At 38.1% G+C, this 15,167-nt stretch overlaps 1 protein-coding gene across 1 annotated transcript; it reads right to left on the bottom strand.

Moving 5' to 3' along the window:
* Positions 1-264: 264 nt before the first annotated feature.
* Positions 265-12,614, bottom strand: LOC109693495 (disintegrin and metalloproteinase domain-containing protein 21-like). Its single transcript, XM_074067674.1, has one exon. It carries the CDS (start codon positions 4,666-4,668, stop codon positions 2,461-2,463), a length of 2,208 nt encoding a protein of 735 aa, XP_073923775.1. The 5' UTR covers positions 4,669-12,614; the 3' UTR covers positions 265-2,460.
* Between the last annotated feature and the right edge of the window lie 2,553 nt (positions 12,615-15,167).

Genomic DNA, 15,167 nt, shown 5'->3' with positions numbered 1-15,167 from the left:
AATACTTCACTCAACTATCTAAAACACTAAAGGAATCTCAAGCAGAAATATAAAACTCAGAAAAAATAAAGAATATTAGATTGACAAATTTGACTATAGTGAACTTCAAAACTTTTTTACAATAAGTAATTTCTTTTTTTTCTTTTTCTTTTATTATTCATATGTGCATACGAGGCTTGGTTCATTTCTCCCCCCTGCCCCCACCCCCTCCCTTACCACCCACTCCGCCCCCTCCCTCTCCCCCCCACCCGCTCAATACCCAGCAGAAACTATTTTGCCCTTATCTCTAATTTTGTTGTAGAGAGAGTATAAGCAATAATAGGAAGGAACAAGGGTTTTTGCTGGTTGAGATAAGGACAGCTATACAGGGCATTGACTCACATTGATTTCCTGTGCGTGGGTGTTACCTTCTAGGTTAATTCTTTTTGATCTAACCTTTTCTCTAGTACCTGTTCCCCTTTTCCTATTGGCCTCAGTTGCTTTAAGGTATCTGCTTTAGCTTCTCTGCGTTAAGGGCAACAAATGCTAGCTAGTTTTTTAGGTGTCTTACCTATCCTCACCCCTCCCTTGTGTGCTCTCGCTTTTATCATGTGCTCATAGTCTAATCCCATTGTTGTGTTTGCCCTTGATCTAATGTCCACATATGAGGGAGAACATACGATTTTTGGTCTTTTGGGCCAGGCTAACCTCACTCAGAATGATGTTCTCCAATTCCATCCATTTACCAGCGAATGATAACATTTCGTTTCTTCTTCATGGCTGCATAAAATTCCATTGTGTATAGATACCACAGGTTACTCCAGAGGCACCTGCACACCCACGTTTATTGCGGCACTATTCACAATAGCCAAGTTATGGAAACAGCCAAGATGTCCCACCACTGACAAATGGATTAAGAAAATGTGGTATCTATACACAATAAGTAATTTCAAAATGAGTCAGATTGGAGCATTTACCTTTTGTCTCCATATGAACACATATACTTAAAGCATGTGAATCTTTCTCTGATATAGCTTTGATAGCCAAGCATAATCAGATTATATTCTTGTCTCTCTCTTCCCTGTTCTATGGCTTCACTAGTTCTCCTTTTCTTCTTTCTGTCACTGACTGGTACATTCAGTGGTACATCCGTTCTCTTTTCCTAGAGTACATCAAACAACAAAGGGGTGCCCACACATTGATGGGGCACACAAGTGGAACATCTAACATTTCATAAATAAATATTTCCAAAGATATGACATTTAATCTCTATTTAGAGAAAAATAGTACTTTTCTAGGACAATGGAGTAGAGGAGGATAGCAAAATTTGGAGGAATGGAAATTGCCTATACAGATATCTGTGCACAGTATGGCACAACCAAATATATTCAAATCAGAAAATAACTAGAAGCTGCAAAGTGTAATGAGGAAATTCTATCAGAAAGGTCATTTGACTCAGTTTACAGGGTGCCATTCAGAAGTTATCTGGACAATACAAAGGGTATCTGACTACATTCTATGTTTCAAGAGATAGGCTTTCAAATACGCTGAGAATAGACTGAGTTAAAAACAAACTGGGTATAAAAAAGTCTAGAAAAATGCACCAGTTATAAGCAGCAGCATATTTTAAGCATTTGTAGTATAAGTTTAAACAAGAACTCCAGCAGTTTTGAAAAGACGACAAGAATGATGACCCCAATGTGGCAAAGTATTATTTTTATTTTTCATAATTTAATACTCCATGCTTTTAATACTCTACTCAAGTTCATTGCTTCATTCAAATATTTATTGTGCATTAGGCACTGTTCCAGGTAGTAGAAAGACAATAGTGAGCAAAATAGGTCAAAAATCATCCTGCTCCCATTGAGTTTATGTTTTGGCATTCACAGAAATACTCCAAAAGGATACCCAAACTGCCAAATTAAGGCAAAGAGCTAGAATAGACTAGCTTGGCTAGGAAGCACACAGGGAACAAAGTCAGGAGTTTTATTAAACAAACAATGTGTTTATATTTAAGAATTCACTTCTCTCTTTTGTTTCCCTAATAAATCTAAGCAGTTGGGTGGAACAAATAGTATTATCATCTCACTTTTTGGATTCTGAAGCAGAATGTTGGAAAATATAAGTAATTTCCCCAAATTACTGAAGGCAGCAGTAAGGACTTAACCATTGAATACTCTGATGTCTGTCCCTTGCTGCCCCATGAGTTATATCTATGCCAAAGAAACACAAAAAGGACTGAATTGGGTGGCTGTGAAGGAATGCAGCTTTATTTGTTGCTTAAAACAATGAACAGTAGGTAGGAGCATGTTAGGAACTACTGCACTTGATGACAATGTTTCTGATACTGACAGAAGGGAACATCCTGTATCTTCCTGTGAACTGTCAGAAATATGTTCAGTTTCAGACATGTGCTATCATTTCTACTACTAAGAACCTAAAACTTAATGATGCACAGGATATTAAATTAGAGATGTTTTTTTAAGTTGATGAGTGAGACTTAGTGTCCTTGGAACCAGAATGCATTCGCCAATATATGTAAAGTCCAACAATCAGCAGACAAATCAGGATAGACCAAAAAAGAATCATAATTAGTGACAAGGAAACTCTTCTTTTTGCAGATGTTGGGCCACTGTCATAACTACCTCCATAGCCTCTGTGCAGGCAGTGTGGTGGGGACCACCCATAGTCACAGTGGCAGTGATGTTTATTATTGCAGATCCCCTTCATATTGCAGGTCTCAGGAAGGCAGGCTTGTGACAGGACAGACTGGCTGACACACTTCTTGTGGATGCAGATCTTTCCTGCTCCACAGGTGGTTCCATCTTTCACTTCACCAATGTCAGATATGTCTGTCCCAAAGTGTTGGTAAAAACTCCAGCAGGTGACACCATTGATGTGAGCGTGCCGCAACACAGAATGATCTTGGAGATGGGGAATAGCTTCCACATTTTCACAGTGAACTCTCCCACAAAAGATATCAGACATATTACATTTTAGGTATACTGTGCCTTTTATACCACAGTGTCCAAACCGGCTTCCCTGGGAGTTGATTTCTTTATAGCAATTCTGAGATGCACTCTTTGCACCTTTGCCAAAAATCTCCCTGCACTGCTGGTCATGGCTATTACATTGCTTTTGATAGCAGTAGGCACTGCCACTACAGGGGCTCCCATCCTGCACATATCTATCGTCTGGGCATTGATGGGATGTCCCATTGCACCACTCTGGAAGGTCACATTCATTGACCTGTTGTCTACATAGTTGCCCTGATGGCATAAATTTGCAGTCTTTGCAACAAAGCCCAAAAGCACAAGCAGCCCCCGGCCTCAGAGTGCAGTTCAAGAGACAACAGGGATCTTGTTCACACTGCTGTATAGATCCACAATCACACTCCTCTTCTTTTTCAACAACACCATTCCCACAGCGCTTCAGCAGAAAGATTTCCCCTGGCCTTGGATGATTGTGCAGACAAGATCCTTGGCTTAAGGTGGTCTTCATAAAATCATTATGGCTGCAGTTGGTGAATTTCTCTGCTGGTACTCTGAAGGCACTCATGATGCAACCTCTTTCCCCACAGGAACAGAATTCCTCGTCATGCTGCATACCCAAAGAGTGACCTAACTCATGGGCCACAGTGTTAGCAAAAAGAGACCATGGGTCCTCTTGGAAATTATCAACTCCACAGTCAATAGGAGGACGACATATTCCTGAAACGTAGGCTAGACCAAGTATACTTATAACTGAGCTTTTTATAAAAATATGGGCAGCATCATGCTGTATCTGAGAAAGACCGATTTGTTTCCACTGAACAAAATTTTGTAAAACCTGGTCTATGCTTGTCATTGGGAAAACATTTCCTTGATTCCAAATCTCAATGCCAATCAAAGTCACATAGGTGTCCAACTGCTTATACATGGAATCCACTATATTAACAACAAGAAATACATCCTCTTGCACCTTTGATGAGTTGCTTTGTGAATAAGTGAAGAAATCATGGTCTATCACTACAACCAGCTCCAGAAACCAAGTGTGGGTCCACCAGTCACCAGAGGAGTTTTCTTTCAGAGCTGAGTTCTTAGCCACTTCAAATTCCAATTGTTGGTATGCTATTTCCTTCTCTGTTACACCACATCTTACGTGTGGGAATTCTGTCTCGTTGTCATTTAATCTATAAACCAAGTGTTCGAATGTGGTGGAGTGCCTGATGGGCTCAATTTCATAAATGAGGCCATTTATTTGTAACACTCCCCGAAAACCCCCAAAACAGGTGCTGAAAACAGCCAAAGACTTGGGGGCCCCATCCACATAACCATGATAGTAACAGTCACCAGGGATGAAGGGGTAATCCTCCAGGAGGGCATGCTGCTCTGTGTAGGTGAGCACAGGGAGGTGTGTGGAAAGCAATAGCTTCTTGACCCTTATGTGGACAATGTGCCTCTGGCCCCCAAACAGCAGGCTGTAGGAAAGCCATCCTGGAATCTTTGCACCCCTGGACTTACTGGTCATCTTCAAGGGGATCACCACTTCTGGGGAACTCAAGTATTGGGTGGGCCCAGACTGGGAGAGACTGAAAGAGGACAGAAAAATCTCAAGCCAGAGCAACACAAGAGTGACTCTCATAGGTGCTCCAGCCTCCACAGCCACCATTATGAAGCTATTTGTCCAGAGCAGAAGAGGACAGAGCATGAGGCACTTCTGGTCTGACTCTTCTCTCTGAGATGTTCAGAGTGCAGGGCTGACCTTTACAGATCTGTTCTGGCAGAGTTGGATTATCAGAGCTGATGTGCTGCAAATGAAAATAAAAAGAAGGGAGGGGCCAGTGGTAGGATTGGGTAAGGTATTCAGGAGAGAAAAATAATGGAGTGGCAAAATATCAATTTATGAATTAAGAAAATGGCTTAGATTTGCTTTGAATAAATGGAGGTGGAGAGTTAGGGGGTTAAATATAAGATCTTGTTGGTCATATATTGATTATGGTTGAAGTTGGAAGGTGGGTACTTACATAATTAATTAAACCTTCTCGGTGGCATGAAAATGTCCATAACAAAAAGCTAAAGCAAAAATAGAAGAGACTCAAGGGTAGGATGGCTCTATATATCAACTTACACAACATAGTATTGGTTTATGCCTGACTTCTTTGCCTAATCATTGATAATGTCCCACTTAACTGTCAACACTGGAGATACCAAAAATAATCACAATTCTTGTGTTAATTTGCATTAGTCTTGTGACTTACATTAGGTTTTCTTTATTTACTGTCTCCTCATTGTATTCCCCTTCATCCATGACTATTAGATTACAAGGCCAACTATAGGATTTATGGCTTTCATTCATTTTAATATCTTCTATAATACCTAGTATAGCTCTGTGTGCCATGAAAAAGCAGAGAGAGGTGATGAAGTACCTTGGATTATAAATGAGTGCTACTTAAAATGTATTTGCTTGATTAATAATTTTGGCACAAAAACCTTCATAAAAATCTGATATCTTCAAAGGATATCCTCTAATGATAATGTTGTTCTCACCAGTTATCAGTAGGAAAATACCAAAGCCAAAAGGAAATATCTCCACGAAGTTCCAGCACCTTCCAGGGGCACCAGCATGGGGACCAAGCCTTTAATCACATCTACCTCTGAAGGACACAATTAGACTATACTCAGACCATACCAAGGTTAGCACTTGTTAAAAGGGTGTAGAGGTGAGACTTAAAGCAACAGACACTCTTCCTTTGTTTCTGGCTTGAAAGATGCTATTTCCCATGAGTTCTACAGCTGCAAGGCAATGAAACCTGTGATGTGAGTGAGCTTGGAAGGAGGTCTTTTCCTTGGTATAGCATTTGCTGAGAATGCAGTGCAGCTGGCACCTTAAATGTAGCCTTGTGAGACGCTGAGCCAAGAACCTAGCTAAGCCATGCCCAGGCTCCTCACATGGGCAAACTGTGAAAAAATAAATGTGTGGTAACATCCCAAGTCACCACTCATGACAATTTTCACCACTGGAACACCCACCTTGTGCCAGGGATGTCTGTGTTCTACCTATCACCAGCAAGAGAGAAGTCCCTATTTCCAGTTTCTGGGGGCAGTATGCCTTCCTGCATCTGCATTAGACTTTGAAGTAGCTGAAAGCTAACCTTCACTTTTTGAATAAAGTAGAGAAAATATGACTTACAAACAGAGCAGGGGACAACTGGATTTCCTGAGTGGAGAATCAAGTGATAAAATATAGCACTGGAAAAGGAAAACTTCATCGACTCAGGAGCATTCTCCCAAGATATGGGATTTTACACCCTGGTAAAGACCTCAGGACATGGTACAAATTTGTTCCTGGAGTGACTTCAAAAAGTATGAAGTAAGTGAGAGTTACACTGTGAAGTAGGATTGCCAGAACTTGTATGATGGATGATGAAGGGATTAAAAGGCCCTGGTAAATGGGTATACTAAAAACAGATTTATTATATACAACCAAAAGTGTCATTAGATGACAATGTCCCATGGGAATGTCCCAAGAACACATTATTTGCAAATGGCATAAAGAATGTGCTGATGACAAAAGTATCAAAATTACTGAAGATTCAGTAATGACTTTGTAGCCCAGAGCTGAGAGTTGGAGAAGATGTTACAGAACTTGGTTCACTAACAGCAACTGTGATGATATGAATCTGACACATAGAGATCAGAAGGCAACACTTAATCATCTCAGAGGGCAAGTAGATCACAATTATAAAGACTGGCAAGGTCAGACCGGTAGCTAACATTTAAGGTCATGGGTAATAAAAGGATTCCAGAATCCTTAGGAACAAAATACATGAGAAGCCAAGAAGGATACTGCTTTATGCCAGTTGAGGAAGTCAGGAGAAATGACAGATGACTGAGAAGCAGAAAGCAACTGTCTCCCAAAAATGTCAATCACTCTCCCTGTGTCTGGACATGAACTTCTTTCAGACCTGGCACCTACTGCCTGCAGAGATAAACAGAGCCCTCAAGAAAAAAGGGCAATGCAAACATAAAACAATGATTTTCCCAGCTCTTCATCAAAGGTGACTAAGGCCACTATCCATACAATTCTGCACAGGAGAGGGAAAAGGATGATTACACACAGGACTGAGATCACAGTGACATCCAAGAACTCAAAGCACTGTGACATCTTCCTGTTAGAGTGAAGGCATTTTAGAGTCCTCATCAGAGTTTGATCCTGGGTGTGTACAGCTTGTGTTAAATCAATAACCACAGTGCGCCTCTTCCTCTCATCAACACAAACCTGTTAGCACGACTCTACTAATACTTCTTATGCTAGTGTATATTATTTTCTTTTTTATTAGCATATATTAAGGGTACAAAAGGAATTTCACTGTGATATTTCCATACTATATATAATGTACTTACATCAAATTCATCCCCTCTATTACTCTTTCTTATTCTACTTTCTTTTTTTTACAATTTTGTAATGGGTTTTAGTGTGTTATTTTCATAAATGCATATAAAGTACTTCAATAATACTCACCAGCCTCATCCCCTCTTGCTGGTTCTCCCTAAATAGTACCTCTTTTACACTCATCATTTTTAGTCTAGATAATGTATAGGAGAGAAAACATGCAATATTCATCTGAGTCTGGATTATTTCGCTTACCAGGATAATCTCCATTTCCCTGCAAATGACATAATTTTTATTCTTTATGGTTGAATAAGAGTCCATTAAGTATATATACCACAAAAAACTCCATTAAGTATATATACCACATTTTCTTCATCCATTCATTGGTTGATGGACATAATGAGCCCATAGTTTTGTTATGGGAATGGTGCTGCTCTAAACAAGGGTATACAGGTATCTCTATTGCACGCTGATTTATATTCTTTAGGATATAGGCCAAGAATGGAATAGGAGGGTGATAAGTAGATCTATTTTTAGTTTCTTGAGGATTCCCTATACTGGTTTCAATAGTAGGTGGACTAATTTACATTGCCACCAACAGTTTATAAGGGTACCTTTTCCTCGACATTGAAGATTACCATTCTGATTGGGGTGAGATGGAATCTCAGTGTCGTTTTGATTTGCATTTCCTTTATGGCTAAGGATGTCGAACAATTCCTCATGTATTTATTGGTCATTTGTACTTCTTTTTTAAACTATCTTTTAATTCATTTGCCCATTTAGTAATTAGATTATTTGTTCTTTTGGTACTTAATTTTTTAGCTCTTTATGTATTCTACATATTAATATTTTGTTCAATGAATAGCTAGCAAGGACTTCTCTTGTTCTGAAGGTTGTACAGAATAACTTAAACTAAAATGGACAGACTGATTTTTGCTATGTCAAGTAAGTCACACTACATTTCTCTTTAGTGACCTGGCTAGAAGTGCACTAGAGGGACACTAAAAGGCAAAAATATACTTCCTGAAAGTATGTTACTGTTACTGCGTGTACCAAAACCTATGGTTTTTTTGCTCTGGTGATGACATTTGGCTGATACCACAGACCAGAGAAAGTTCCACAATCCCCTTCACAGGCACAATAACCACCAGAAGTTTCTCCCTCTTCAGAAGTCTGAGAACTAGTCATACCAGGCCATCCTCAAGTCCCCTAGGCAACAAACACCAGACAATGTCTCTTTCTCAGTTGTACCAGGCCATGCCACAAATATGCCAGTCCCCAAGTGTGTAGTGTCCTCCCTCTGAGACCTGAGTCATAGCTTTTGGAGGCTCTTCTCCTAAGCCCCTTAGGTACCAGCACTACCTCAGCATCACTTTCTAAGAGGGCAATCTACCTGTTGCATAACACTCCTTTTTTTTGAATTCCAAAATGACCAGCATCATCTAAGCAATGCCCTATCCTTCACATGATTCCGGTCCAGAAACATGAGGCTAACTATAAAAGCATCTAGGTTACCATAACCACAACTGTTTTCCCTTACTTGGAAGTGTAACTCCTTCTAGGAAATCCTACCACTGTGTACCTCAGTGTTCTTGTTTTATCTTTTCAGTCCTCTATCATCTTCTCAATTTTTTCCTATGGTAATTTCTTTTGGTGGGTTTCTTTTCAGGACTTGGATATGGATTTTCTTTATAGGAGTGATTCTGAGATATAATGGAAATCTGGAGCTGGTTTGGGCATGTCCATGGCCTTAAACATACTGCTGACCTCCCTTCCAATGAGGCATGGTATCACAGTTAATTAAATCACCATTCAATGCTGATTGTGATGAAATGTCTTAGTGATGCAAGTGTGTAGAGGAACCAAATGACTATTGTGATGACAGATTGTAAATACCTTAAGTACTGAGGGGTCAGATAGAAGGATTGAAATATACTGGATAATTTTTCACAATGAACTCCAAGATACTAAAGTCTAAGACCAGAGAGCATACAATGATGGCCCTAAAAGAATCTCTCTGTTGTTTTAGCCACAACACCAAAGTTCAATGAAATAAAAACATTGTAGGGATTGTACAATGGCAAAGTGAGTGAAATATAAACATTTGTAACACTCTGGCATAAAAGTTGTAATACTAATGGAGAAAGAAAAAAACATTGGGATTTGAAATGGGGAATTCCAAGGGGATGTGGATGATTCTGAGTCTCCTTTAATAGTGAAAGAGCCCAGAGGTCTCCTGTCTGAGATGTCTAGTCACCTATAGCTTAAGATCTTGTAATGACCTCAGATGTGGACCTTATTTTGCAACTTACACATCTTTTCCAGGCATATACCTAACAGCTCTGCACACAAATTAAAATCTGATCTCAACCTTTTTCAATGGGACAAGTTCCAAGTTTTAATCTGGAGATAATAACTTCTATTTCAACATGAGCATAAAATGGGGAATGTTTGGGTTAGAGGAGCCATTGGAAGGGAGAAAGGAGAGGGGAATGAGGAACAATTACAATTGTAGAGCCTTATAGGCGTGTATGAAAATAGAATAATGAAACTCATTAAAAATTGGTTAAAAGCAGGGACAAGAAAGTGCAATAGAGTGGGTAATTTGGTCAAAGTACATTAAATGCACATATGTCAATATCACAATGAAACACCTTTGTACAATTAACATGTACTAAAAATCACTTCTACTCCAAAATTTGTAATATTTTACTTATTTGTAATGGCAGAGATCCAAGAAAAATGCAAGGTATTAATTCGAAGAATTTTAGAATGTGAAATAGAAAAAAATCAATGAATCACACTGAATTATTTATTATGGGCGCACTTACCAGAGACTGGATATTGTGTTAACTGACACAATTGAAAGCCGATCAATAAGGTTACTTAGTTGACTGAAGTATAGATGCAATAGGGCCTTATGTTCAATAAGGGAAAGATGTGTAAACTTTGGTCACATAACATACAGAAAAAATACTAAAGGCTTAGGGAAATAGGAACGTTAGAATGGATTTATCATATGTGACCTTCATACATACAACAAGTGCATTCATTTTTCAAAAAACCCAGGAGACAAAGGTAGGATCCCTGACCCTAATAAAGATAATTATATCCCAGAGTAGTATTGACCAAGTGTCAGTACTTGTATCACAAAGTAGGCGATTTCCCACTATAAGCTGCAGAAATGATGGGTCATTTTTTTTTCTCATCATGAGGATTTGCTCTTTCCTGGATTTTGTTTGGTTGGTTTTGGTTCCACACTAGGGGGTGGCCATTGGGGGTGGGGAGTAAAGAGCAGATCAGGTGGGAGTCAGTGCCAACTAGACCCTTTTGGACACATTTAGTCAACAAAGAGGCTTAGAAGGAATGGCTCTTAGACAGTGGGCTCCTAGACAAGGACAACAAAATTAAATCCAACAAAAGCAGGTATCTAAAAAGCTAACTTAGTTGACACATAAGTACTTATTATAGTCAGTCATTTTTTATGAACATGATTGTAAATGCCCCAGAAAGATCAAAACTGTAATGACAAAAACTTAAAAGAGCCATGGTTAAAATTTTGATGGATAATTTAGCAACTAACAGAACAATATATCAGACTATTAACTTTTTGTTACCGTGTTTTTCTAAATTTTGTGTTTTAGAAGGCTTGATATACTTGAAAAGCACAAATATGTTTAGTATACAGGAACCAGCAACAGCATCCCAGCTCTATAGACATTATATATACATATTAGTTTAGTTGTTGCTATTAAAGTAAAAACCTTAGATTTTCTCATCAGTTGGGGAAGTGGGAAGAACAGTGTGAGTGACCCCAAATAGCCCAGTCACAGACACATATAGGGTATCAACTGCATTAGAATTACCCAAGACAACAGGTTTTTTAACCATGAGGTCATCTAGAAAATTTTACATACACCAACTCTTAAATGAACTTTTATTTAGTTATGACTCAGTTACCTTAATAACTAACAAAAATCACCAGAGAACACAGGTAAATATGGGAACTAAATGTGGAGTTAGGAAACCTAACTCCCAATCCCAGATTGTTGACATTAACATATGGCTCATGACATACAGTAGGATCCCACCAACCTGTAGTCAGCGGACCCTTCACCAAAATAATAACAGGCCCAATATGGCCATCCCAGGCCAAAAATTCCCTTTACCTGCCATGTGGAAGGAGTAGGACTAACATTTCCACTCTGTTGACTCCAATAAACACCAGAGGTCTTGACCTCCAGTATAGTACTCCTTTTTGAGTTTTTTTCTTTATCTTATCTGGAGGGTGTACTTTGGCTTTTTTTTTTTACTTTGCTTTACATAAGTAAATCTGTTTTAGCCCTCATATCAGTATAGCAGTACTCCCTATGCTCAGCTGCCTCTTGCCTCTCTGTGTTTTAATAAACTCTTGTTGTCTTGATAAATTTGTAGATTAACCAGTAGCATCAAAAATTTCTGACAGTTATCTTGACAAAACAAAAACCATTTTGTAAATGTTGTCAAGAACAATATAATATTTTTAAGATAGCCTTGTTATGAGCTTAGAGAATTAAGTTTTAGTTTAACATCAGTACATTAAATTTTGACCTTACAAAAAACCTTTAATGTAACTGGATTTTAGTCAACTAAATCACTTATATAAGCATTTATAAGCTCCATCTTTTTATGACAACTTCCTCTGTAACTTTATGACAATTTATTTTGTATCTGCTGGGAGCTTGTCTTTATCCTTTTTTTATTTAAAGTATTTTTTAAACTTTTATTTTTAAAAACCCATATGTATATATTTATATACCTGTATTTGTTACTTGTTGAAAATAACTTATAAAACCTTTTAACTTAGAGCCTTATATTTGTATGGCAAAACCAGAAAGAAAGTAACCTTAAAATTATTTTTGTATAAAAACAATTTATAAAACCCCATTTGTTAATAGACCCGTGTATTATAAAAGAGAATTAAATCTCAGATTTTATTTATAACAGAATGAAACAGGCTAAGATCATTTTTTTAACTACCCAAATTTAAGATTTCTGCTGCAGTCTGTGGGCTCCCTTTTCTCTTCCCACCCATCTGAGCCAGAATGTTAACCCCTGAATGCCTGCATCCTAGTGAGACCTGATTGAAATAACTTTGCAAACTGTTTTGTTTTTAAAGTAGCAATAGAACAGAATAACAATTTTTTACATTGTCTCTATAATAAGAACTATCCTCAAGAAATTTACATATTCATATGTAAAAAGCTTAAACAGCTTATAACAGAGATATTTAAAACAAACACCCTTGTTACCTTGAGTGTCACATTAACCTTATAACAACAGTTTAAGAACCATTTTGAGGATGCTTACACACACACACACACACACACACACACACACACACACATTTTATAAATTAAGCATACCAGAAAAAAATGTCACCTTAAGCATGCATAAAATGAGCTTGCATTCCAGGAGCAAATTAAAATTTGCCCAGTGCTTTAAATGAACTCACACACATGCACACACAAATTAAATTGCACTATCAAAAAAAAAAAACTTTCAAATTATACCCAGTGGACTATCCAGTGGAATGGTGGATGATGCAGCTGTTCTCTTGTGAGTCTTCCTCTTTGGAACTGAATTTTTGTCATCCATCCCTTAACCTTGGTTGTGACTATTTCCCAGGAAGAGCTCAAATACCACCCCCCCCCACCACCACCCAGTACTGGAGGTTTTTTGCATTTTACCCAAAGTGATTTCTTTTTACTTGTGTTGTTCCCCATCCTGGTCTATCTTGCTGGTGAGAAAACTTGGTAGGTGCTCAACCTCCCTAATTCCCAGAGGTGTCTCACACTCTTTCACCCCTCTCCGTAACCCTAGAGACACAGTTTCACCCCAGATAGGGTTACTAGGGTGTCTTCTGGGAAGTGATCAGTCTCCCCTTCTGCCTCCTAAAGGCAGGCCTATTATTCAAACCCAGGTTCTTACCAGTCTGATGGGTGGGCTCCCAATTGGTTCCCAAGGATTCTCAAGGTTCCTTGTGCAACCAAGACTTGCTCTCCAGCCTGCTGGCAGAGGCAAATCGCTCCCTTGGACCAACAGGTCCACTGGTGCCTGGCCGGAAGCTCTCCCAAAGAGCCAGGGATGCTGAGTCCCAGAGACAAGGAGGTGAAAACACTGACTCCAAGTCTAACTCAAAAAACCCAGCCCCCAAAGAACCAACATTCCAATGAAGAAATGAAGAAATTGCCTTTGGACAAAAAAAGGGAGAGGACCAAATGGACAATAACCTTGATTGGTCTCATCCTGTTGTAAGTGTAATTTACATTCAGTTCTTTTATAATTGGATCTATTAACAAATGTATTTTTTATAAATTGTTTATTGTAGAGAGAAAAAGTTTCAGATTGCATTTCTTCCTGGCTCTATGTTAAAATATAAAGCTAATAGAGTATTTTATTTTACTGAAAAAAAGAAACAAAAGTTTGTCTAAATTCAAAATTTTATAAAAAATTACTTCAAAATGCAAATTTAAAAAATCTTACAGCTTACCAAAAATATATGTATGTGATTAAGTTGACTATAATTTAAAAATTGCTTAAAATTTTTTCCAAGGTGAAAATTTTGTGTACTAATGTAAAACTAAAACAATTTTCTAAGTATGTAATAACAAGGCAATCTTAATATTGTTCTGCACTGAGTAACATCTGTAAGAAACTGACTTAATGAAAGATTTTATCAAAACAATTACTCATGCTTTTGGTTGATCTTGTCAAACTTTTGGCTACTTAGGAAAACTAAACCTTAACTAAATCTGAGTTCACTTAAGTATCTGTTCATGTAAATTCTCTTAAATGATCACCTTATAACTGTACAATGAAACAACTATTATTTTAAGTAATTCTAACACAACTAGTGCACTATATATGTGTGATTAAAGATATGTAGAGCTGCATGTCTAGACTTTTCTCTAAATATTGTACAAATATTTGCCAAGTTAAAAATGTGTAAGTTTAGTACATGTAAAATGACTACATAAGAGTCTCTTTTATCCAAATACATTGCATCTAAACATTTGACATTAAAAAATGTTCAAAACTTTTGGCATTTTTGCTGTTTGTAATCAGTAACATTAAAAAACCCCTACCATTTTGGCAATCCTGCTATTTAAAATCTGTCTATAATTATTTGTCTTTTAAAAAATTATTTATCTTAACCAAATGAATGTTACTGTATATATGAGACACACTTGTACATTAGAAAATAGGGCTATTTGAGACCACTAGTACTGTCCCCCTAACTTGTAAAAATTCTAAAGTTTTCACTTTTGTCAGTGCTGTACAACTATTACCTTAGCTAGACAAAATTCTAAATTTTACTCCTAAAAGCTAACTAATATGTATATATGACACCTGTGTAGTTGTGATGCTAATTGTTGGTTCCTCCTTTATATATTAAAATGTATTCATGTTCCCCAAATATATAAGCCTTTTAAGGGAGAGATCCAAGATGGTGACTTGGACACAGCCACAGACTGTGTGAGCTCTGTGAACCAGGGACTTTGCTGAGATGCTGGAGACACACATGGCTGAGGTGAAGCACCAGGGAGAACTGAAATATCAGCACTCTGAACCCCTAGCTTATGGAAGGCTTCTCCACACCACGATTTACTAAAATAACAGCTGGCAGTGCACACCAAGTCCCTCCCCATAGGCCCTTGGAGCTGCTGCTCCACAGGCCATGGGATCTCCAATCACTGGGCCTGCTCCTCAGCCCCACCAGGGCCATGCTCCCCCAAACTCTACCCCTCAGACTGGCATGATGTCTGCTGGAC

The sequence above is a fragment of the Castor canadensis genome, chromosome 3, assembly GCF_047511655.1.
Source record: "Castor canadensis chromosome 3, mCasCan1.hap1v2, whole genome shotgun sequence".
In the NCBI taxonomy this organism is placed as follows: Eukaryota; Metazoa; Chordata; class Mammalia; order Rodentia; family Castoridae; genus Castor; species Castor canadensis.
The sequence above is the reverse complement of the archived record's forward strand: the minus strand, read 5'-3'. Positions and strand labels throughout refer to the sequence as shown.

What these genes read in the sequence shown, in the direction of transcription:
- LOC109693495 (XM_074067674.1), bottom strand. Translation starts at nt 4,668, where the DNA reads ATGCTCTGTCCTCTTCTGCTCTGGACAAATAGCTTCATAATGGTGGCT.